Consider the following 24250-nt stretch of genomic DNA (forward strand, 5'->3'; position numbering starts at 1 on the left):
TCTATTTTTTACAAAGCAAAGACATTACCTATTTAAATGTCTTGTTGTTATGTATAATCTCAAAATCACTTTAAGCATTTCACCTTTTTACTCTTGTTTATCTCCAAAGCCCATGCTTTTAACTAAGGATAGTCAATCATATAAAAAAAAAAAAATTTTTTTTTTTTGGATGTAAAGATGCTCGCTGTGAGCCTATCAAAGAAGGATTTGAATTTTCCTGTTCTGAGGCTATACAAGCAAATGCTTGTCTGAGTGTGGTGGACCTTTCTTCCAGATCTTTTCAATTTGTTTCAACAGCAATAGGCTTTTCGTATGAGAGTTGGCAAGTTCTTTGTGGCATTGATGTAAATACTTCTGGCTTCTAGTTGTAGAATAAATATGTACCAAGTTCAGAATTGACCAACAGTATAATTAAACACCAATAAAGATGTACTGCTGTATAACCACTTTCATCCTTGCTTTACAAATCTGGTATTAAGGATTTAAATGACTTTACTCTGTTATTCCCAAAAGAGAGGATGGGGAAAGTGTGAAAAACTATTTGATTTTCTTAATGTTTCAAGTTCCAGAAAGCACTCTATATTCCAAAATCTATCTTTATTCAGCTTAAACTTTTTTTTTCAATCTTTGACCCTTTCCACCAGTTAGTCTATATACAGCTACTTACAGCTACATGGACATGAACACGAGCTCCGTATAGTGTCGAGATGCAAACTCCAGGAGGCAGTGAGGGATGAGGAAGCCTGCTGTGCTGCATCTGTGGTGCTGCAGAGTCATACATGACTTAGCGCCTGAACAGCGACCATAACAGCCACCATCACAGTTGTTAGCACCGGCTCAGTGCATGTACTTTGCGTTTTCACCTTTTTAAATTTCACAGCAACCATGTGATGCAGGTACTATTCTCAGTTTCATCTGATAAGTGAGGAAACTAAGGCACAGAGAAGTTAAACAAGTTGCCTAAGGTCACACAGCTAATAAGTAGCAGAGTTAGGATTTGAACCCGGGCAGTTTGGACCAAAAGCCCAGACTCAACCTCTACACTGTACTGAGTCACAATAAAGCTCTATAAATGCCAACCATGAGTCATGGTGTGCTGGAGGCTCATTCATAGGACCGTTGATAACTTGTGGATAAACAATGATGTTTCAGATGACACAGACATCATTATAGCCATGAAATAATTGTTGATGTGATGGATGGTTTCCTGAGGAACGGAGGTGAATTAAACAACCCAGTCATTAAAGCTATATACAAAGTAGTTGTTTGTTTCCCCTCAAAAAGCAGATGATCTAATCAGAGGCACTGGAGTTGGCACTTTGGCAGAAGGTAAGAGCTGCAACATTTACCCTTCATTCCACTGATGGCAGACACTGTCCAGAGCTCCTCCAGCCTCAGGAACCTTCTGGAACAGTGACCCTCCTTAGACACAGATATAATGTACTTGCAACATATTAAGAGTTTAGAAAGGCTGCTAGAGACTGTTACTGTATTTTATTATGATCGTGGTAAAAACAATTGTGTTAAAATATATGTTGACTCATGGACATTTTTCACGAGTCATAGAAGCCAGTGTGAGTCACCTTTAAAATGGAGAAGGTAAATATGAAATATCGAACAGGGCTACGGGAGACAAAGTCGGTCCTTGTGCTTGGGGAAGGGATTATGTCCCCAGGGGTGGACGGTTTGGGAGACAAGGGTAGAAAGCTGGACAGTGCAGTGAAGAAACTAGGATGGGAGAGAAGAAGAAAGAAGTGATGACGTGAACGAGGAAAGCATCCAAGAGATGAAACTGAAGGAAAGAGCGCAGACTGTGACTCCCAGCCTGTGATAAAGAGGGAGAAACATGGCTGAATCCTAAGTCAGGCTGCCCTCTAGCCAAGGACACCAGAGCTCCCTGCAGGGAGAAGCTCCCCGAGGAGCAGGAACAATCCACAGGATCCATTGTGGTGGAATCGGATTCTTCTTACGTAGAAACGTACTTCTTACCTTTCCTCCTTATTTTCTGAAGTCTCCTCCTTGCCCTTTAAGTCAGTGGTTTCCAGCCAGGGATGCTAAGCCGTGGGGCTCTTCAGGGCAAACGACGGAACCAACAGCTTTCCTTGACACTTTGGGAAACCTAAAGGGAATTGTGCATTTACCCTACCAAAATGCCAACTTTAAAATACTTTTAGCTGGAAATTTTCTGGGCAGCAACACTGCATCCTAGTGCTCGGAAGCCTCTTCCTATATGCTCTTCTTCAAGGAAAAAGAAGCAACATTGAATTATTTATTGCTTCATAAAGGCATTTTGAGAGACAGAAGAATATTTATTTTAAAGATGGGATTCCGAGGACAATAATAAAAAGGCTCCTTGGGGATGAGTTTTGATGGGTTCTGATATAAATGCTCATCCCCAGGCCACCCTTCTCTGTGACATTACCAATGTTGTGCCTTTATAGCTGCTCATATAGCTCTTCCTTTGTCACTCTTCAAAATAAATAATGTTCTGAAAACTCACGCCAGTTATGCATCTGCATAAGATTTATCTATTGCCTTCCTAGCAGCAGTATCACTGGAGCAATCATTTCCTGGCTGCCATAATTTGTGTGACCCTGTTTCTAATTAAATAGAGACCATGATTCTCTTTTTAGCATTCCCAAAACCCAATACAGGACCTGGAGACAGATAGAAATAGAGAAATATATAATATTTTTTACATAAGATCAGAAAATTGACTAGAAATGAGATTGCAAATGTATAATTTGGCAGCTGAGAAGCCAAGTCAGTTTGTATGGAGGCTAAAAAATCCCCTTGACCTACCGCTGTCCTCTAAAGAGCAAGCCGTAGGAGACAGTGACCTTGGTGCTCGGTGATGTAGCAAAAACGCTGGAGAACGTGGGTGGAGTTTTACAAACTTTGAAAATGAAGAGAGTTCTTGCAGCTTTAATGATTTTTGCAAATTCAGTGCAAGACAGATATAAAGGGTTCTCTTTTAAGCAGTAGAAAATTCATTAAACTGTGAGGAAAAAAAAAAAAAAAACCCATAGAGAAGCCTCAGGGAAAGATGCATTGAAAAAGTAAGTATAGATACTCTGTCTAGATTAAATTCAAAGCTCTGAAATTAAAACTGTTTCCCCAATTCTGTATTAAGTCCCATGTGAGCTCAAGCTCAATTGTCTTTGATGGCTTCACATCCAAAACATAGTTGAGGGTAGACATGTAAAGAAGCTTCTCTGTCTTATTGATTATCCTTTTAACAAAAACAGAAATCTTAATGCTATTTAAAATGTGAGCTCCAAGTTAATGTTTCTCTGCAGTCTTATCCGGGGGGTTTCGTTTGCATCTCTGTCTTGCCTCCTGTATTGAAGTCCTTCAGGATTTAGGGAGACAAGTCGTGGCCAGAGGATCCACTCAGCTAAACCCTGATTGCTGTCTTCTGGCTTCACAGAAGCAGAAAGTAAAGTGGCGGTTGCAGGGAGCAAAGAGGACTTCTTGTTGTGGTTCAGTGGCTACAGGGTTTTTAGTTCTCAAAGATGAAAAAATTCTATAGACCTTTGGTACACAGTGTGAATGTACTTAACACTACTGAGCTGTACCCTTAAAGAATGGCTTAGATGGTGAATGGTATGTTATGTGTTCCTGACCACAGTTTTTTAAAAATTTTAATAAAAATTTGGTCACCATACTGGTAAGGTGATGAGAGCACACTCAGGGATTCTGATGGTACAGAAGTTAGGTTAAAGAAGATGAGTGGGACTTGCCTGGCAGTCCAGGGGTTAAGACCTCACCTTCCAATGCAGGGAATGCAGGTTTGATCCCTGATCAGGGGGCTAAGATCCCACATGCCTCATGGTCAAAAAAAAAAAAGAACATAAAAAAGCAGTTTTGTAACAAATTCAATAAAGACTTTAAAAATCAGTTCAGTTCAGTTCAGTCACTCAGTCGTGTCCAACTCTTTGCGACCCCACAAATCGCAGCACGCCAGGCCTCCCTGTCCATCACCAACTCCTGGAGCTCACTGAGACTCACGTCCATCAAGTCAGTGATGCCATCCAGCCATCTCATCCTCTGTCGTCCCCTTCTCCTCCTGCCCCCAATTCCTCCCAGCATCAGAGTCTTTTCCAATGAGTCAACTCTTTGCATGAGGTGGCCAAAGTACTGGAGTTTCAGCTTTAGCATCATTCCTTCCAAAGAAGTCCCAGGGTTGATCTCCTTCAGAATGGACTGGTTGGATCTCCTTGCAGTCCAAGGGACTCTCAAGAGTCTTCTCCAACACCACACTTCAAAAGCATCAATTCTTCGGCACTCAGCTTTCTTCACAGTCCAACTCTCACATCCATACATGACCACTGGAAAAACCATAGCCTTGACTAGACGGACCTTTGTTGGCAAAGTAATGTCTCTGCTTTTCAATATGCTATCTAGGTTGGTCATAACTTTCCTTCCAAGGAGTAAGCGTCTTTTAATTTCATGGCTGCAGTCATCATCTGCAGTGATTTTGGAGCCCAGAAAAATAAAGTCTGACACTGTTTCCACAGTTTCCCCATCTATTTGCCATGAAATGATGGGACCAGATGCCATGATCTTCGTTTTCTGAATGTTGAGCTTTAAGCCAACTTTTTCATTCTCCTCTTTTACAAATAGTCCACATCAAAAAAAAAAAAAACATGAGGTGGGTGATGACAGTTAAGAAAGTAAAGACAAATTGCTAACTTTTTCCTCTTGGACTTCTCATACTCCCAAGTTTCCAGACAGACCACTGGGTTACTGACCAATTCTTAATTTTTTTAGCTATCTGAACATCATTTACTATGGTGCCACCCTGCGGATTTTCTTTCCACTGAATATTTGTATGACAGTTGGAAATTACATGAGACTGGAGGCATCTGATATCTAGGATCCTTGCTGCTCAACTGCCCAGGGCCAAAGGATGAATATTGCGAAGAAGCTGTAAACTGTCCGTGGTCAGGAGTTGGTAAACTCAGAATTTTACTCGAAGCCTTCAATGTAACCCAACTCCGCATGAAGCCACGCTCAAACTTTTGGTCAAAGATGACTCTTTCATGGGCTTCCCTGGTGACTCAGACGGTAAAGAATCTGCCTGTAATGCAGGAGACCTGGGTTTGATCCCTGGGTTGGGCAGATCTCCTGGAGAAGGGAACGGCTACCCTCTCCAGTATTCTTGCCTGGAGAATTCCATGGACGGAGTTGCCTGGTGGGCTACATACAGGACACGGGGTTGCAAAGAGTCGGACACAACTGAGTGTCTAAGCACACAGGAGATTAAGAGATACAAACTAATGTATAAAATAAGCTAGGACAATCTACTTTACAGCAAAGGGAATGTGGCCAAGATTTTATAATAACTATAAAAAAGACGTATAACCTTTAAAAATTATGAATCATTGTGTTGTATAACTGAAACATATATAATATTATAAATCAACTATACCTCAATTTAAAAAAGAAAAGATAACAGCATAGAAATCAAGAAGTCAATGCAAAAATGGGGAAACAGCCAAAATCCCAAATGGAGTTTTGGAGTTAAACAGGTAATTGGGATTCAGGAAGTCAAAACAAAACAGACAAGGTACCTGTGAAAATCGGTGTCCTCCTAGTATGAGTTGAATTATGTCCCCTAAAAAGATACACTGAAGCTGTAACTCCCGGGACCTGTTAATGTGACCTGATTTGGAAATAGAGCATTTGAGTTGAAATCAGGTTAAATTGAGGTCATTAAGGTGGCTTAGATGGTAAAGAATCTGCCAGCAATGCGGGAGACCTGGGTTCAATCCCTGGGTCAGGAAGATCCCCTGGAGAAGGAAATGGCAACCTACTCCAGTATTCTTGCCTGGAGAATCCCATGGACAGAGGAGCCTGGGGTCCTGCAGTCCACGGGTGGGTCGCAGAGTCAGGCATGACTGAGTGACCAGCAACACTAATCCACTATGACTGGTGTCCCTGTACAAAGAGGAGAAGAGGGAGACACACAGACAGGGACTGGAGTGACGCGTGTACGAGCTAAGGAATACCTAGGGTGCGGCCCATCTCCAAAAACTAAGAGTCCTGGAACAGACCTTCCCTTAGAACCTTCAGAAGGGACTAAGTCTGTAGACACATGGATTTGGGGTTTCCAGCCTCCAGAACTGAGACCGTACATGTCTGCTGTTCCAAGCCACCAGTTTTTGGTACTCGGTATGGCAGACCTTGAAAACTAAAAACACCTTCCGAGAATAAAGGACCTCTTTCTGCCTCCGGGAGGTGACAGAGCTGAGCGACAAGGAGTCCTCTTGGAATGTCGGGCAGCTTTCACCAACCAAGAGAGCTTTCTCAACAGCTGGACTCATTTTCTTCTGCCCCAAACCAAACAGCTCCCTCAAGAGTAAAGTTTATAAATGTGAGACTTTCCTGGAAGAAGGGTTTCACTTAGCCCTTCCAAAATTTCATTCCATGTGGGATTGAGCCAAACCAGATCACTTTTAGAGGCTGTTGTTTTCAGAAGCCTTGTTCTGGGGCTTCCCCAGTGGCCCAGTGGTTAAGAATCTACCTTGCAGTGCAGAGAATGTAGGTTCAGCCTCCAATCAGGGAACTAAGATCCAGCATGCCAGTAGGCAATAGGCCCGTACACGGCATCTAAGATGACGAGGCAGCTTAAAAAAAAGAAACCAGAGAAGGAAACTTTGTTCTTTGCCTCGTCCCTGGCACTCAGGACGTTTAATAAGATAGCTCCAGTCTCTTTTGACATTGAACAAACATAAAATTACATGCCTAAGCCTGTTTGGGGTCCCTGGTAACTCAGCTGGTAAAGAATCTGCCTGCAATACAGGAGTCCCGGGTTCAGTTCCCAATCTTCCCGGATTGGGAAGATCTCCTGGCGACTCAGTCCAGTATTCTTGCCTGGAAAATCCCATGGACAGAGGAGCCTGGGAGGCTACAGTCCGAGTTTACATTGATGACTTGTTGGTTGTACCAGCCTGTGGTTGTGCTAGTTCAGAATCACTTTTCTTATAGTTTATCACAGCACTCTGCAAGATAATCTCTCAATTTTTTAAGTGAGATTTGGAAGGATAATACATACGAACCAGGCAGGAGGCTTACTCTTTAGCATGCCCAGTGCCCGGCTCTCTGCCCAGCCATGGAGATGCTCTCTCACTTTGCTTTCTTTAATTAAGAGAACAAAAATTTTAAATGCCAACAGCACTTTTTCTCATCAGATCCTTTCACAGGCAATGGGAAAGAGGATTATTATGGTTCTAAGGAAAAAAAGTGACAATTGGTTTCAGTTTTCTGCAGTGTCTGGCTGTCACTGAATTGCAGAAAGGCTTTTGGTAGCTGCTTTCAGACTTGTTTGAGGAATGAGGTAGTAAGTGTTGTCCTCTGGGTGCCTAAGCACAGGACACGAGGTATCATTGCCTTGATGTCTTCAGGACTCAAGTTTCACACAGCCCTTCTGTTCTTTGTTCCAAGAAGTCCATCTACTTGTCCATTCTACCCAGAGCGTTTCTGTTCTCTGCGTGTTCATTCAATTCCTTTAATCTTCAAGTCCCTACTACGTGCACAGCACTGCGCCAGGCATGAAGCAGACAAGAATAAACAGGTAATTCTCCACTCTCATGGAGCTGAGGGCCTAGTGGAGGAATTGGACATAAATCAAATAATCAAAGCAGTGGATAGATATTTATAATGTGAGATGACATTTCTGCAGAGAAGAACAGCATTTGAGTGAGGAATTCCTAGAAGACTTGGACCCAGATGGGGGACAGGGAGGTGGGGAAGCAGAAAGAGACACTTGGGTTGAGCTATGAAGAAGGAGCAGCGGTGAACTTCATGGAGATGTAGCTATCAGAGGGGAGGAAAGAACATTCCAGAGAGAAGGAAACATGTTCAGCATGACCCCAGAAAAAAGTGGTGTAAAGTGAGTGTAGAAAAGTAAGTGGGGCTTAGACCATGCAGAGTCTGGAGAAAAAGGCCAAGAACTTTTCCCTCTGCCCCCAGAACAATAGGGAGCCCCTCGAGGCTTTTTGGATGGGAGGCAGTGTGAACTGGAGAGCTATTTGGGAAGCAGAATCAGCAGGGCCTTAGTGAATTTGTGGGTGGAAGGACATATATGAGCATCTCAAGGATGACTCCTGGTTTCAGGTTCATCTCCTTGGATGGATGACAGTCCCATTCACTGAACCAGGAAACATTAGCACAGAGAAGATCATCACTCTGTCTTGGGCTGGTGTGAGTGAGACTCTGAGTAGAGACCTAATGGTTGGTTGCATGTATCAGTCTAGAGTTTAGGAGTGAGGGCTGGCTGGCTGGAGTTACAAATAGGGATGTTCCTGATCATTCTCAACTGTTTATCCAGAGCCTGCCATGGGCCAGGCGTGTGTTCTGGGCACGAGGGATATGTCAGCAGACAAACCAGACAGAAATCCCTGACCTCTTTGACACTTCAATCCTAGAGACTTTCTCTGTATTGGCATGATAGTGGAAGGTGTCAATCTGGATACAATTGTATAGGGTTGAGGGGGGAAGAGATACTGCAGCCTTAAGGGAAAAACAGAGCTTCCCTGGTGGCTTATATGGTAAAGAATCTGCCTGCAATGCAGGAGACCCTGGTTCGATCCCTGGGTTGGGAAGATTCCCTGGAGAAGGATATGCAACCCACTCCAGTATTCTTGCTTGGAGAACTCCATGGACAGAGGAGCCTGGCAGGCTACAGTCTGTGGGCTTGCAAAGAGTCCTACATGACTGAGTAACTAACACATAAAGGAAAACAAGGTTTAATGGTACTGGTGCTTTGCCCTTCGAGTCCAGCTCTTTGCAGCCCTATGGACCATAGCCCACCAGGATCCTCTGTCCATAGGGTTTTCCAGCAAGAATACTGGAGTAGGTTGCTATGCCCTTCTTCAGGGGCTCTTCCCAACCCAAGGACCGAACCCATGTCTCATGTCTCATGTCTCCTGCACTGGCAGGCGGGTTCTTTACCATTACTGCCACCTGGGAAGCCCTTAGGGAAACGTAAATAATCCAGCTTTGTTTTTGTCTCATGTAAATTTTGACTTTTTGTTCTGTTACAAATAACACTTTCTCTGTCTCAAGTTCAGCCTCCTAAGGGGAGAAGGTCTGATCAGCCCAGCCTTGGTCTAGTCAACATCATTCCTTGCAGGCAGGAATTTTGTGTCTCTGCCTCTTAACACTGGTCAGCCTTACAGAAGGCCATCAGCTTTGAGCAGGGTAGATCCAGACCAGACCACAAAGAGGGCCACCCTAAAATGTGGCCGGGTTCCTCAGACAATGCTTTGTCCTCCTAACTCTCCATCCTGGCCTCTGCTCTGGAGGAGCTGAATGAACCCAAAGAAGGAGATGAATGAATGAATGAATGAATGAAGAGACCTTGTCCCCTTCCCAGCTCTAGAACTGAAGTCACCCTTGCAGCTCAGAGAGGAGGAGCCTGGAGATGGGAGACTGGGAGTGAGGCTTGATTCAGGTATGAGTCTGGACTGCTTGGACTGATTTTTCACAACCAAAAGTGGCCAGGAAGCCATGGCATTTACCTAAGAACAGCGGTCAGTCTTTTCCTTCATTCATACCAGGGGGTTAGTGGTTGCACTGTGGGTCTTTCCTTACATTCTACCCGCTGCCCTTGTTCAGCACACAGTGGAGGCGGGACATGGCTGGCATCCTCACAGCCATATGACTATTGAGTATTTTTTACTCTGATATTAAAAGAATGACTTAGATTATTATTAAGAAATGAGAAATGTATACGTGTGCTATTTTATTTGATGTTACCCCTATTTCCGTGTTGTTTTACATGAAATGTGCTGATGTGTTTTCATAGTGCATCTAATAAGCCCTTTTAATCAAAGGATGCAAAATTGAACGACTCTATAATCTACCACAGGCGTACTCGTGAGTAGCAGTTGCAAAAGGCATGGTGGTTGTCTGAAAAGAAATTCCTTATGGGGACAGTGTGTGAGTTGAGTTCAAGACCCCAGTGTATAGACTCCAGGACAAAATTTGTGTCTTCCAAACCTCCAGTGTAAAGTGTGGGGTTCTTCTATGGTAAATGTCATCACTGCTACTAGCTACCTGTCAACTAAGGTGGAACACATAAATAAGTAAATACTAAATACAGATGTGTGTGTACACAAGGGCTCATATGCATACATATATTTCCTAGCTCTTTCCTCTGGGTGAACATAGGAGCAGTGACATGCCAGTAATATCAAGAAAACCCACTCCTAAGATTCTTGTTTCTAAAAACCATTCTCCAGTAAAAGAAATCAATATTCTTTGGAGAACTGGCTGATTCTCAAGCTGAGGCAGGGAAAACACAAGATAAGACTAAAGTATTTTTGTGGAGCCAGAAAGTAAGGAAGAGCTTAAACACACACACACGCACACACAAAAGGGTGTCCGACGTGACAGTGAAATATAATGTGAAATCCTGGATGGGATTCTGAAACAGAAAAAAAAAAAAAAGGCATTCATGCAAAATTTGGGAAGTTCCAAAGAAATTCTTCATTTTGGTTCAAAGTAGTCGACCAAGGTTAATTTTTTGGTTTTGATCAATGTCCTGTGGTTATGTAAGATGCTAACATGAGAAAAAACTGGGTCAAGGGTGTACAGGAACTCTGTATTATCTTTGTAACTATTATGTAAGTTTAAAATTATTTCAAAATAAAGAAGATTTTAAAAGAGATTAGAATTTTCTATGGAAAGCTCTAAAAACACAACATATAGTCATAAATTGACTGGTGTGTTGTCCTGTTCAAGAATCCATACGTTTGTAAAACTTTATACCACAAATACGTTGTATAGAATTTATAGTCAATTATAATTTTTTTAATCTTACAAAGTTGGAAGCATAGTCTTCATCAGGAACAAAACACTTTCTATGAGTTTGTTTCTGGGGGAAAATCTGATGTGGCTTGTCATTACTCCTCTTCGTCTTAATAACGTGGCTTATCTGAAATCAGAAGAGTCATCTGTGCTGGTTAGCATGACTGATTCTGTATTGTAAAGAACCTAAGGAAAGGGTAACCGAGTGATGGGAAATATCACAGATGGGCCCCTTCAGCTTGTCTGTGGGCCACACTTGGCTGCCTTTTTTGTTCCTCGTCTCATCACTGTTGTATTATCCTTATCGTGTGTGTACAGGCATCCAGTACTAGGCTTGGGGCCACGAAGAGTCCTGCCCTTAATTAAAACTTGTCAGCTTAATAGAGGAGAGATACACAGAATTAGGAGCCTTAGTGTGAAGCCCTGAGCACTAGGGGAAGACCCAAAGAAGGAAGGCGTGCCTCCCTTGGGTTGGAGGCAGGTCAAAAAGATGTGTCTAAAAAAATGAATCTGATTTTATTAAGAAAGTGGGGAAACATGTTTAATAGAAATAGCAGGTACCATACTGCAGAAATAAAAATGCATCTATTGCTTGAAAATGTTATTTTGATGAGACAGTCTAAAATAATGTTTAGAAGCTGAAGTTCTGGGGACTTCGCTGGCAGTCCGGTGGTTAAGAATCCGCCTTCCAAGGCAGGGGACATGGTTTGACTCCTTGTCAGGGAACTAAGATCCCACCTGCCACAGGGCAACTAAGCCCACATGCTCTGATGACGACTGGAGTAGCTTCCCCCCTACCCAAAAAGAAGCTGAAGTTCTGGAACCTCAAAGATTGTGGTCAAACCCCAGTGAGCACCCCTTCTAGCTGTGTGACCTTCAGGAACAGATTTGAGCTCCTTGGTCCTAGGGGTCCTCACCTATAACACAACAGAACTAATTATGGTACTTACATCAGGGTGCTGAAGTACTTACATTGAGGACTAAAGCATGTTAGTAAGTGAGGCAATGAGCAAAGTGTTCAGCAGAGTATCTGCACATGTTTACTACTTCAAGTAGCCATTGTTATTCTGAGAAATCATCCTAGAGGAGATGGTTTTGGAAAGCTGTATTATAATGACCAAGTGTGGAAGGAAAGCGTACTGCAAGTGTTGAGAAGGTGTACGCTGAGGCAGGAACCAGAAATAAAACTGCGGCGGGGGGGACATACAAACCAGTATTGTTAGAGAGTAAGGGCAAGGTGTGAGGGGATGCTTTAAGCCATGCTGAGATCAGAATTTCTCCTCTACATAACCAGTCCATCCTAAAGGAAATCAACCCTGATTATTCATTGGAAGGACTGATGCTGAAGCTGAAGCTCCAGTACTTTGGCCACCTGATGCCAAGAGCAAACTCATTGGAAAAGACCCTGATGCTGGGAAAGATTGAGAGCAGGAGGAGAAAGAGGATGAGGTGGTTGGATGGCATCACTGACTCAATGGACATGAGTTTGAGTAAGCTCCAGGAGATGGTGAAAGACAGGGAAGCCTGGTGTGCTGCTGTCCATGGGGTCGCAAAGCATCTGACATGACTGAGCAACTGAACAACAAAGAGCAACATAATTGATAATCCTTGAATTACTTGAAGATCTAGAACAAGATGGTGTTTCTTCCTTAGCTGTCCTGTAAGATCGATTTAAAGGGACAGGATGAAGATGGAAACCCAGCTAGGAGGGCAGAAGGGGTGACCATGAGCGGTTTTAACCTGGTCAACCAAGTGACCACTTGACTCTCCAACCTGGAACTGTTGGTGGCTCCATCAGGAGCAGACCCACTGAGGGTGGGAGAGACCTGGGACTCAAGAGAGGATGCAGGGAAGTTATTGCAGAGGAGCCGAGTAGATGATAAGCAAGTTTCAAGAAGCAAGTTTGAAAAAGAAAGGAGAAGAGAGAGGAACACAAGCTCAGGGAAAATGTTTGCTTTTCTCTATTTTTTTTTCTTTAGCCACACCTTTCAGCACATGGGATTTTAATTCTCCTACCAGGGATCAAATCCATGCCCACTGCATCAGAAGCATGGAGTCCTAACCTCTGGGCCACCAAGGAATTCTGTTTTCTCTATTTTCATTTTTTAAACCAAGATTCTTGAGAAAATAAATCAGTCCACACAGTGAAGGAGAGGAAATTGGAGTGAGTGGGAACAGGTGAGGTGGTCCCTGCATGGAAGGAGGAGGGGGTCTCCAGCATGAGTGTTGCCCCCTCTTCACTTAGCCCCCTCACTGAGATGAGACCACTTTCATGTTGAGCCGGCAGTTGCTGGGGCTTGGTGATAACTTTAGTTTTTATACCACATTTCCCTTGAGTAATTCAAATTACAGGCAATATGCTATCTCACTTATATATCTGGCATTTATGTAAAAGAATGAAGATCCTCATTTTTCATTTGAGCACATTGAAATCCAAAGCAGCTAAGGGATTATAGAACAAAACCAAAATTTAAATCTACATCTTCTTTCTTTTTTACTGATAGACTATGCTATCTCCAACATTTTCTTAAAGCAAAATGGGGAAGACAGTTGCACACAAAACTGTATCTTCTGAATTCCCTTGGGTCTGTATTTTTTTTTCCCCTATTCATCTTGTAACAAGAACCAAGCATCTAGTTGACATGGAACTCTAATATAATTTCATTTGAAGCAGAGAAAAAAAAAATCCTGCATTTTTGATCATAATAAACCTGTTTCTGTGACTCAGTAAATTCCCTAGTGGGAACAACTGTGTCCTGGTTGAATAACACAAGACAGATTAAAATGTAAGAGAGAGTTGTTTGGGACCTAGAGGAAAAAACGCACAAAAGCAAACTCTGTTCATTATTGCTGTCTCAAGGAAACCTCTCATTCCATTAATAGGATTTTAAGGGACAATAATATTAATATAAGGAAAACATCCATTCAGCATAATTTGGTTTTCCAGCTTTTTAATAGTTTTCTTTCTGTTAGTAAGTTGCTAACATTTCCTGCGAGCTTAGTCTTATTGGAAATAGTACCTCTATTTCTGCACAAAGAACTTTCTGCAGGATGTTTAAAGCCTGTAAGTTCTTAGGTTCAGAGCAAGTTCTTTCAAGAGCATGAAAGTGAATGAAATGTCCACAGTGCAGCTTAGGGATGTCATTGCTGCTGTTGTTCAGTCACTAAGTCGTGTCTGACTCTGTGAGCCCGTGGACTGCAGCAAGCCAGGCTCCTTTGTCCTTCACTATCTCCTGGAGTTAGCTCAAACTCATGTCCATTGAGTCGGTGATGCCTCCAACCACCTCATGCTCAGCCACCCCCTTCTTCTTTTTGCTTCAGTCTTCATCAGGGTCTTTTCCAGCAAGTAGGCTCTTCGCATCAGGTGGCCAAAGAATTGGAGCTTCAGCATCAGTCCTTCCAATGAATATTCCAGGTTGATTTTCTTTATGATTGACTGATAGAGACTTTAATAAAAAACCAACATGTTTGATCAATACTGCCAATAAAGCATCTGCAGTTTGGGTTGTAAAATCACAAAAACAAAATAGAGAAACTTCCTCGAAGACTACTAGTTTTGCTTTAGGAAGAGTCTCCATTCTGATTTACTGAGTCATGTATCAATCCAGAAAAACCAGCAAATGCTGTCATGGAAAGAAGCAAAGAGAATTCCACTTTGATTTACTCAGGTGACACAGAGGAGCCTTCCTCCAGACTGAGCAAAATCTGGTCCTTGTTCATATCTGGAAGAGCCACAAAATACTCTTCAGTTACGTTAACCCTCAGATCTATCCACATTTTTCAAGCCAGCATGAACTAGATTTTCAAATGAGAAGCTTCCCCAAGCCTGACACTTTTTAAATTGTTTTCTTTTAGAAAATCACACCAAAAGTTAGAAAAAAAAATTTTTTATTTAATGTAATCCTTCATTCAGTTATTTGTTGCTGCATTCAGACAGGCACTGAAACCGAATAATGCTTGAATATTTTAACAGAAGAAAGCCCAGGCTGAAATATGGAAGATTTAAGCGATGAGGCAGAACAGGGTATGTGTTATGCAGACCAATCACTCCCAACTCTCTTGAGAAACACAAGTAAAGGAAAAGGCTTTCAGCCGCCCAGTGTGCAATGATATCTCAGCAAGACAGATGCCGAGCCATAGAATAGCGCTGAGCTGAGATGATTTATATTTTTTTTTAAAGCTCAAGGTTTGAAATTTTTTTCCTTTGATTCTAATTTCCTTTTTGCAAAATGTTTTTTTTTTTTTTTCAAATCATGTGAGTCTATTGCAAAGCTATCGTGTAGTCTATCTGCTCCAGCCAGACTTCATGCTCAGTTGAAACCATTATAACCTCCTTCCTTTGGACTGTTCTTTGCATTAGGTTTTTCAATATAGAGAAAAAAAAAATCCTGGGATTCTTTGCGCTATGTTTCTTCCGTTCAAGAATCATAATCTTTGAAATAATTTTTAAGTGGAAATTTACAATTGCAAACACTGTATGTTGAGGTCTTTTATGATATAGTATAATGATCTTAGATTATTACCCAGTATATCCAACATAATCCATATTATTCACTCATTTGCATCAAGGTAAATTTAATCTTGGAAAATCTGTGCTTACATGCAGAAGGGGAATGAAGTTGGATAAAAGCTATAATACCATTTTATCACATATTAAAGAAACTTTACAGTGGCTTCAAAATACTATGAAACACATCCCTTTATCCTGGCTGCCTTATCCCCCTCCACTGCCCATTCCTTCCACATACACACACCCTCTAAACCCATCTTACACTTTCTTCTTCTTTTTATTTTTTTGTAGCTCAGTCCTGATCATGGGCTAGGGAAGAAGAAATGGTCAAGGTAATGGAGGTTAATAGCAGTGAAGTAAGAATTAAATGATTGTACGCAAATGCATTATCTGGTCTTTAAAAAAAAAAAAACTTTTTACTTTACTATAATATACTTATGCATGCATGTGTGCTAAGTCACTTCATTCATGTCCAACTCTTGGCAAGCCTGTGGACCGTAGCCTACCAGACTCCTTTATCCATGGGATGCTCCGGGCAAGAATACAAGCGTAGATTGCCATGCCCTCCTTCAAGGGGTCTCCCCAACCCCACCAGGGATCTAACCCTTGTCTCCAGCATTTCCTGCATTCGGAGGTGGGTTCTTTACCACTAGTGCCACCTGAGAAGCGAAGTAGGCATTTTGCTGAATTTTTACAAATTGAAGCCTCCCAGCACCCAGCTCGTTAAGTATTGACCGTAGCTTCAAAGCCCCTCCCTGTAACCAATCCAGTCACCAAGCTTCTCCCTCACCCCAGTGCTCTCTGGGTACCAAGCAGACAGACTGGTGCTGCCTGGTGTTTATATTCATGGGATCATTCAGTGTGTGCTTGTTTGTTTTATCTGGCTTCCTTCGCTCAACATTGTACTGCGAAATTCACCCCGGTTTTGTGCTTGGATGTTGTTCGTTGGCTCAGATGTTTCAATGGATCGGTATTGGCTCTTCTCTTCGGAGGCTGATGGGCACATGAGAGTGTAAGCTTGCGACTCTTACAGACGACACTGCTGTGGGTTTGGGAGGGTGTAGCTGTGCTGGGCATGCACACAGGTCTGGGAGGTGTACGCCCAGGAGAGGATTTGCCGGGTTGCCGGGTGGCCGTATCTTCATCCTTGCTGATGCTGCTTACCTGGAAACAAGAGAAGGAGCACGTGGTCCCTGGTACTCAGAAAGAGGCCCCTTCTCACGGGTAGAAGATTCTCATTAGTGCCTCAGCATGAAAGCAGACATGCCCACTGTTCCAGCAGCTGCTCGTCTTTCTCTATCTTATTTATTATTTTAAGTTTATTTATTTGGCTGCAGTGGGTCTTAGTTGCAGCACATGGGATCTTTTCAGTTGTGGCGTGTGGGATCCAGTTCCCTAACCAGGGATCAAACCTGGGCCCCCGCACTGGGAGAACAGGATCTTAGCCACTGGACCACCAGGGAAGTCCCTCTTTGTCTGTTTTAATTGCCCCTTTAGGCACATCAATTTGGCAGCAATGCCCAATAGTCAAAAGGAGAGTTTGCAGGATCCTGAAGAGCCTTCTGAGTCATCAAAAGATTTTCTCGCCTGCTTTTTTTCAGTTTTACAGTGCAATGGTCAACTCACGCTGAGTTCAAAGCCGTTTAGTCACAAACAGTTGTTCTATTTCTACTCTCTAGAAGGTGCTGTAAAAGTAAATTAAAAGTGGAATCTTACCCTTAAGGAGCTTACAAGCTTTAGGGAGTATAAATAACTCTAATACAAGTTAGAATGAGATGAGATCCATTTTAAAAACATAGGCATGGGATTATTTTTTAATACTGGTAACATACATATATTAAACATTGTATTCTAGGATATTTGATTAAATGTTACAAAATATTACGTGTAAATTTATTCTAAACCTTCCTCTGTTCATCAGTGGCAGACATACGTTCAGGTGAAACGCCACAGTCTAATTTTATTCTCTTTTGTAAATCCAGGGACACCTGTATTTCACACCAACAAATTTATTCAAGTAGTAAATTTTCTGCTTATCTCTCCATTCTTTAGACTATACCTAAAATCCTTCTTTTCTATTTCCCAGTTATCTGCTGGAGACTGTAGTTCCACCCTCTGATCTGTGTAATTATTTATTCAACAAATGCCTATTTAGCTTCCTCTGTGTCAAATATTGTGGCCAACCCCAGATACGGAATAATGGAAAATCCCCATATGCTCCTTGTCCTCCAAGAGTTTCCAGTCTCAGGAAAGACAGAGAGAGTGTTCAGGTCAGACACGCTAGGTTCAAATGATGCTCCATGTAGTGGTTTTTGGTGTCCCTGCAAAGTGATGTCCACCAGGAGCCTCAGAAGGGGACCTTATTGGGAAATTAGATTTTTGCAGGTGTAATCAGTTAAGATCATCCTGGTTTAAGGTGAACCCTGATTTCAGTGATTGGTGTCTTCGTAAGAGAGAAGAGAGGGAGATTCCAGTAGAGAGACAGGGAATCACACAGGCCAGGCGGGACAGGGGGAGAGGCTGAAGTGACGCAGCTTCAGGCCAGGAGACACCGGGGGTGGCCAAGAAGCTGAGAGTGAAGGAAGAGGGCTGCCCCGGCGTCTTCAGAGAGGGCACGGCCTTGCTGCGCCCCTGACTCGGGACTTCCAGCCTGCAGGGCGCGGAAAGGATCAGTTTTCGTTGTTTTAACCAATTTGATCTCACAGCAACTTGTTACCACAGTCCTAGGAACCTGGAACAGTGTGTGTTAGGTTGAAGCATAAGAAATGACCGATTTCGTCGTCTGCTTTGACCTACACCAACATGGCGACTCCATATGGTCCCACCCGCTGTGCCCTGGGCTCGTGAGGGGGAAATCTTGGTGACGAGAGAAAGCTTCTTGGGGAATCGCTGATGGAACTGAAATTAGAAAAGCAAGTAGAAGTTCATGAAGAACAAGAGAGGAAAGGGAGGAGAGGAGCTCCCTGGGTGACAGAGGCTCTGGGTCAGAGGCCAGGACACTTTTGAGGAGCTGAGAGAGGCAGGCGTGACTGGAATACAGTGTGGGCCAGGGCCAGGTGAGGCCGGGACAGGTGGGGACAGGTAAGGACAGGTCACAGCAAGTCGGCTGCTGAAGCCTAGAGGCTGACAGTTTTGTTTGAGAGCAGCGGACTACTGTCGAAGGGTTTAAGCCGGAAAAGGAGAAGATGACTGTGACTGCAGGTGTGGGGTAGATTTGAAGGAGCCAAACCACACGGGGTGACGGTGGGAGGGTGGGCGGGAGCCAGGGGGTGCTTCTGACCAGGGGATCACCAGTGGGGATCCAGAGACTGGGCCAGCTGAGAGGTGTTTAGGAAAAGAGCTCCTCCATGTTTTTGTTCTGATGGCATATCCTGATTAATATACTATCTGCCCTTGTGTCTCTTTGAAGACTCATAAAAGATGCATCCCAGTCCCGGCAGGCCCACAGCTCCAGTGTTGACTAATGTGATCACGTGTAGCAATTCTGCCACCAAGAAGTCTCTAGAAGGAAAAGCAGCACCTGCTTTATTTTTTTATCCTAATTTCTCCCTTTGTTCCTCACCTTGTGTGCACAACACTTTGTGTATGACTCAGCTGGAAGGGCTATTGTATTTTATTGCCATTATCTATTTCTATAACTGTCCGTTATAATGCGGGCTCCGTGAGAGCACATACTCTATCTTAGTTATCTTTCAGTCTCCAGAGCTTAGCATGGAACCTGGCCTATGGGGTTTGATTTGTAAGTGACTGCATCGATGTGTAAATAAATGAGTCAGCAGTCGCATGAATTAAACGCTTCATTTCTGTTCTGTCTTCTCAGCCTGTCTTTGGCCCTTTAGAATTGCCTTCCTCTCTGGTCTGAGTTAACATATTAGCTGTTTTTCTTTCCCCCTGGGTGCTCTACTTACCACTACAAATATTTTTCTATGAGTTGTGCCAATAAACTTTTGGGAAACATGTCTCTTGCTCATGCATCTCTTTTTATGTGGAGCCGTTTTTCTGATTGCCTGCATCTCCTGGAAATGCTCACAGGGTTTGTTCTGCACCTTTGGGAGCTCATTCTTCATCATTGTTGTTGTCATAACTGTCAAATTACTGAGACCGAGCTGTGTTCAGTGTCCTGCTCGGGGAGGGAGAAGGCAGTGAACAATGGTGGCCTGTTCCCCTAAATGATCCACCACCAAAGACAGAGAGTCAAAGATGACTCACAAAGCTATAGAAGATATACAAATGGGTAAGGGAAATATTCATATTATATAAAACCAAAATGCAAGAATAGTTCCTTTAGTGGTTATTCAATCAATAAGTCATGTCCAACTCTTTGCAGCCCCATGGACTGCAGCACACCAGGCTTCCCTGTCCTTTACTATCTCCCAGAGTTTGCTTATACTCATGTCCATTGAGTCAGTGATGCCATCCAGCCATCTCGTCCTCTGCTGCCCGCTTCTCCTCTTGCCCTCAATCCTTCCCAGCATCAGGGTCTTCCCCAATGAGTTGGCCCTTTGCATCAGGTGCCCAAGGTATTGGAGCTTCAGCTTCAGCATCAGTCCTTCCAATGAATGTTCAGGGTTGATTTCCTTTAGGATGGACTGGTTTGACTTCTTGCTGTCCAAGGGACTCTTGAAGAAAAAAATGGCAAGTTTCCCAAACTAGGAATCAGGACATAGAATCTCCCTATGGGCTCACAAGCAGTTGGACAACTGAGCCATAAATGGCATTGAACTTGGGATGTTCCCTCATAACGCTCATGGTCTCTCTGGCCAGTTTGGTTTTCCGCAGATGGTAGGAAGGAAGAGCTGCCACCTCTGTTGACTTTATAAAGGCTTCCTTGGCCTCTCACATTCATCTTTCCACAAACCCAGAACAGACTGTCATTATAAAGTAAAAGCATATACCCCACAAGGGATAAGAAGTAGCTTTTGAAACTTATTTCTCTAACCTCACCAAGAAAGACTGCCTGATTTAAAGTACTTTTTGACCTCTCAGCTCAGTGTGTGTAATGTAAATCCTCATTTTCCGTGAAACCTAATCTGTAGAAATATAAAAACAAACTAATAGAAGTAGAAATAAGCAAATAATAAAACCATTTGCTTGCTAATCCCCAGATAGCTCATGGCATGTAACTGAATAATTCCCAAGCATCTTTATAACTGCATAGAAAACTCTGGTTTTATGTACCAAATGTGTTGTTTCCAGTTTGAGTTTTTCTTTCGTTAATCTGCTAAACTAAAAATGATCAATTTCCTTGACATTTTCCCTCTTTCAAACATTACCCCTTGAGATTTTCATTTCTATTTGTTTTAATTCTTTTGATTTCTAGTTCCAGCACACATATTTATGAAACACTTTGCTGTTTAAATATGTTAGTGATAATGCCAGTCAACAATAAAAAAAATCATATTTGGTACGGAAAGGGGATTATGTTTCAGGGTAAAATAAAAATTTTTCTTCTAATTTTATTTTTTCTGATTTAGTTTTGGTTCCCTTTTGGTTTTCTCAGTGCTCAGACTTTGAATACTTGGTGGGGCTTTACTGCCACCTGCTGTTTCTTCATGTAATAACTCATTGTTCCTTTGATTCAAATATTCTGATAGACTGTGACATATAGATTCCCCTGCTTCCTCTTATTTTTTCCTTAGTTAAAGCAAAGTGAAGCAAACGCAGACACCAAGGAAAAGCTCCCTTTGCGACTTCGCATCTTTGAAAAATTTCCGAACAGACCGCAAATGGTGAAGATCTCAAAGCTTCCTTCAGATTTTACAGTTCCTAAAATCAGGTATTAAAGTATTTCCTTACTTGTCTATCTCAAATACACTGTAAAGCATTCATCTTAAGTCTGATTCGTCCCTTTCAAACTCATGTGGGCGTGGCTTCCTTGTAAGTTTTTATCCATGCCACTACTCTGTCTTCCTTTCTTAAAAATCATTGATCCCTTTAAAAAATACACCCACAGTAGAGTCACCTGTGTTAGCCCGGGCAGGAAGACTGCCGACCGACCCCTGCTTCTGCCTGAGACCGCTTCTCGGGAATTTGATGTCCCAGGGAACTGGTGCAGGTGGTCCAACTTGCAAAGATGGTGTGTAGGCAGACACTGGCCTCTGACCCTCAACCATGTCAGGATAAAATTGCCTCTGAGACCCTTGTGAGTTCAACTAAATGGAGAAATGACCACCGGCCAGGTTTCTGGATGACTGTGACAGCATTTGTTTAGAATGCCATATCTGGGTACAATATACTTTGTCTCCCAGTTTTTTTAAAAGAGGAACCATGGCATTTTATACCCATACTATTATGATTTTATACCACCTTTGCCGTCAAGTTAAACACTTATACTGCAGATGCTTTAAAACGCTTATTTTTAATGTTTAAAGGAAAGTCTTCCAGTTCTAGCTCAAAAATTACAAATATAACTAGAGTAATGTCAGATATGACATTTTTATGTAACTACTTTTAAAAACAACTATATGGGAAGGTTATAAAAGTATGAGACTGAAGGTCATGCCATAAATTTAAAATTCAAATCAAAATCTATTTGCACTTCTGATTTAAAAAAACAAAATTTAAAACCTGAAAATACAAAGTATATAAAAGAGTCATAAATTAGATTCAAGATTAGCAGTTATTTTGAAAAGATGTTATTTGAATTCTCCCCATGCTTTGGAGATCAGATGAAGTTTCATTTGAGTTATTTTGAGTCTTGAAGTGTAAAATTATCTCTCAAGGATTCTTACGATAAGTGAAAATTCAGAGAGATGAACTAAGATCTTATTACCACAATAAGGTTCAAAAGATACCATTAATTACTGAATATTGTTGCATAAAAGTAATTTTAGGGACATGACTTTTTAAAAACAGGAATGACTGAAGATGCAGGAATTTTTCTCTAAATTAAACACTTTGCAAATAATATTTTCAATTAAATCTAAACACCTCTTGGTCTTATTTTCTATGAACTTTTGTCACTGCTTTCACTTGGCTCAGGCAAATGCATCCTTGCAAAATGCCATCCCAGCCCTTGCTCCATGTCGTTAATAATGCTTGATGTGTGTGCTTCTTTTGCAAAGGGAAAGTTTCATGAAGCAGTTTATTGATCGCCAGCAACAGGACACCTGCTGCCTCTTACGAAGCCTTCCGTCCACATCTTCCTCATCCTGCGATCACTCCAAACGGTCTGCGATTGAGGACAACAAATACATTGACCAAAAAGTAAGAACCACTGTCTCAAACAACCAGATTTTTCCTTAAGCCTTTGTTAGAGGAAAGGGCTTCCCAGGTGGCTCAGTGGTAAAGAATCTGCCTGTCAATGCAGGAGATGTAAGGGACACCAGTTTGCTCCCTGAGTCGGGAAGGTACTCTGGAGGAAGAAATGGCAACCCACTCCCGTGTCCTTGCCTAGTAAATTCCATGTAGCCTGGCGGGCTACAGTCTAGGAGGTCGCAGAGAGTCAGAGGCAACTGAGCAAACGAAGGATGGGGGGTGTTAGAGAAAAGAACCATGGCACAGAACTGGGTCCTGAAATCCTAATGTCTCAGGAGAATAATGAAGAAAATAATTTTAGCTTTCGAAGAGATCATTAAACCTAACATTTGTAAATTTGGAAATTTAAAATTCTCATTTCTACAAGTCAGCTTTTGAGCCATGACGTGTGACAGCTGGGTGACTTCCGGGAGGCTGACAGTCTCCCCAAACCTGCAGTTTTTCACGTGCAGAAGGAAGGGCTCTGAGCTCTCAAGTTCAGCCCAGGTTTAACGGTGGCCTATACATTGCTTTCTGCAAGAGACCATACTTATTCCAGTTATTATACCAAGGAGACTAACTAGAGCAAGCTTCTCTAAAATTAGTCCCAATAACCACCTTTATTGAGTTTACTAAGGCCTGTGGCAGGTATGATCTCTAGGCACATTATCTTATTCATGTTCTGATTTACCTATGTCTTTATCATTTGAGTTTCCCTGGTAGATCAGATGGTAAAGAGTCTGCCTGCAATGCAGGAGACCTGGGTTGGATCTCTGGGTCAGGAAGATCCCCTGGATAAGGGAATGGCAACCCACTCCAGTATTCTTGCCTGGAGAATCCCATGGACAGAGAAGCCTGGTGGACTATGGTCCATGGGATTGCAAAGAGTTGGACACAACTGACTTTCACTTATCATTTCAAAAGTAGATAGGGAATTTTTTCCCAAATTCCACAGTTAGAAAATGAAAGATGGATCACAGAGTTTGTGAAAGAGATTACATATTAGAGTTTGTTTGCAAAAGCATCTAATTCAATTGCACGTATTTCTCTTTTGGAACTCCTAGCTTCTCTTGTAACCCTTTAAATTGTTGCCACCGTTTTTCTGCGGCTTATCATCAAATAGAGTAAGTCCTCTACATACGAACAAGTTCTGTCCCAAGAGTGCACTTGAAAGTCCGGTTTGTTCTTAAGCCAACAAAATTAGCCTTGGCACCCAACTAACACAGTCAGCTGTATTGTACTGTATTATAATAGCTTTATGACACTTTTCACACATGATACATAAGAAATACAAAAAAGTAAACACTTCTAACCTTACGGTACAGCACCTTGAAGAGGACAGTAGTGCAGTACAGCGGCTGGCTCACAGGGGCTGGCATCGAGGGGCAGGCAGGAAGAGCTCCTAACTGGAGGAGAGAGAGGGGTGGGAGGTGGTAGAGCTGGAGGGTTGTCAGGGATGGGAGACGGAGTGGGGTGGGATGCGAGCTGCAGTGACACTCATGCCCGATGCTGATGAAACGCACGCTGGAATCTTCGAACGTTCTCAACCTGAAGGTTCATTTATAGGGGACTTACGGTTTATACTTCTCTATTACTATGTGGCCATAAAATACCAATTCCTTCACGCTCCAAGATTCTCTGTTTCTCCCCATTCTCCAAGGTTACACTTCAGAGGATGTTTTTATT

General features: G+C 42.4%; 1 protein-coding gene across 1 annotated transcript in view; it reads left to right on the top strand.

Moving 5' to 3' along the window:
- NALCN (sodium leak channel, non-selective) overlaps nt 1–24250 on the top strand; it is a 286838-nt gene that overhangs the window by 166399 nt on the left and 96189 nt on the right. The window contains exons 15-16 of the mRNA XM_005899261.3: nt 20968–21104; nt 22393–22534. Coding sequence (XP_005899323.1) covers nt 20968–21104; nt 22393–22534 — 279 coding nt within the window. The remainder of the gene's footprint in view (nt 1–20967; nt 21105–22392; nt 22535–24250) is intronic.

Source organism: Bos mutus, chromosome 12 (genome assembly GCF_027580195.1).
Source record: "Bos mutus isolate GX-2022 chromosome 12, NWIPB_WYAK_1.1, whole genome shotgun sequence".
Classification (NCBI taxonomy): domain Eukaryota; kingdom Metazoa; phylum Chordata; class Mammalia; order Artiodactyla; family Bovidae; genus Bos; species Bos mutus.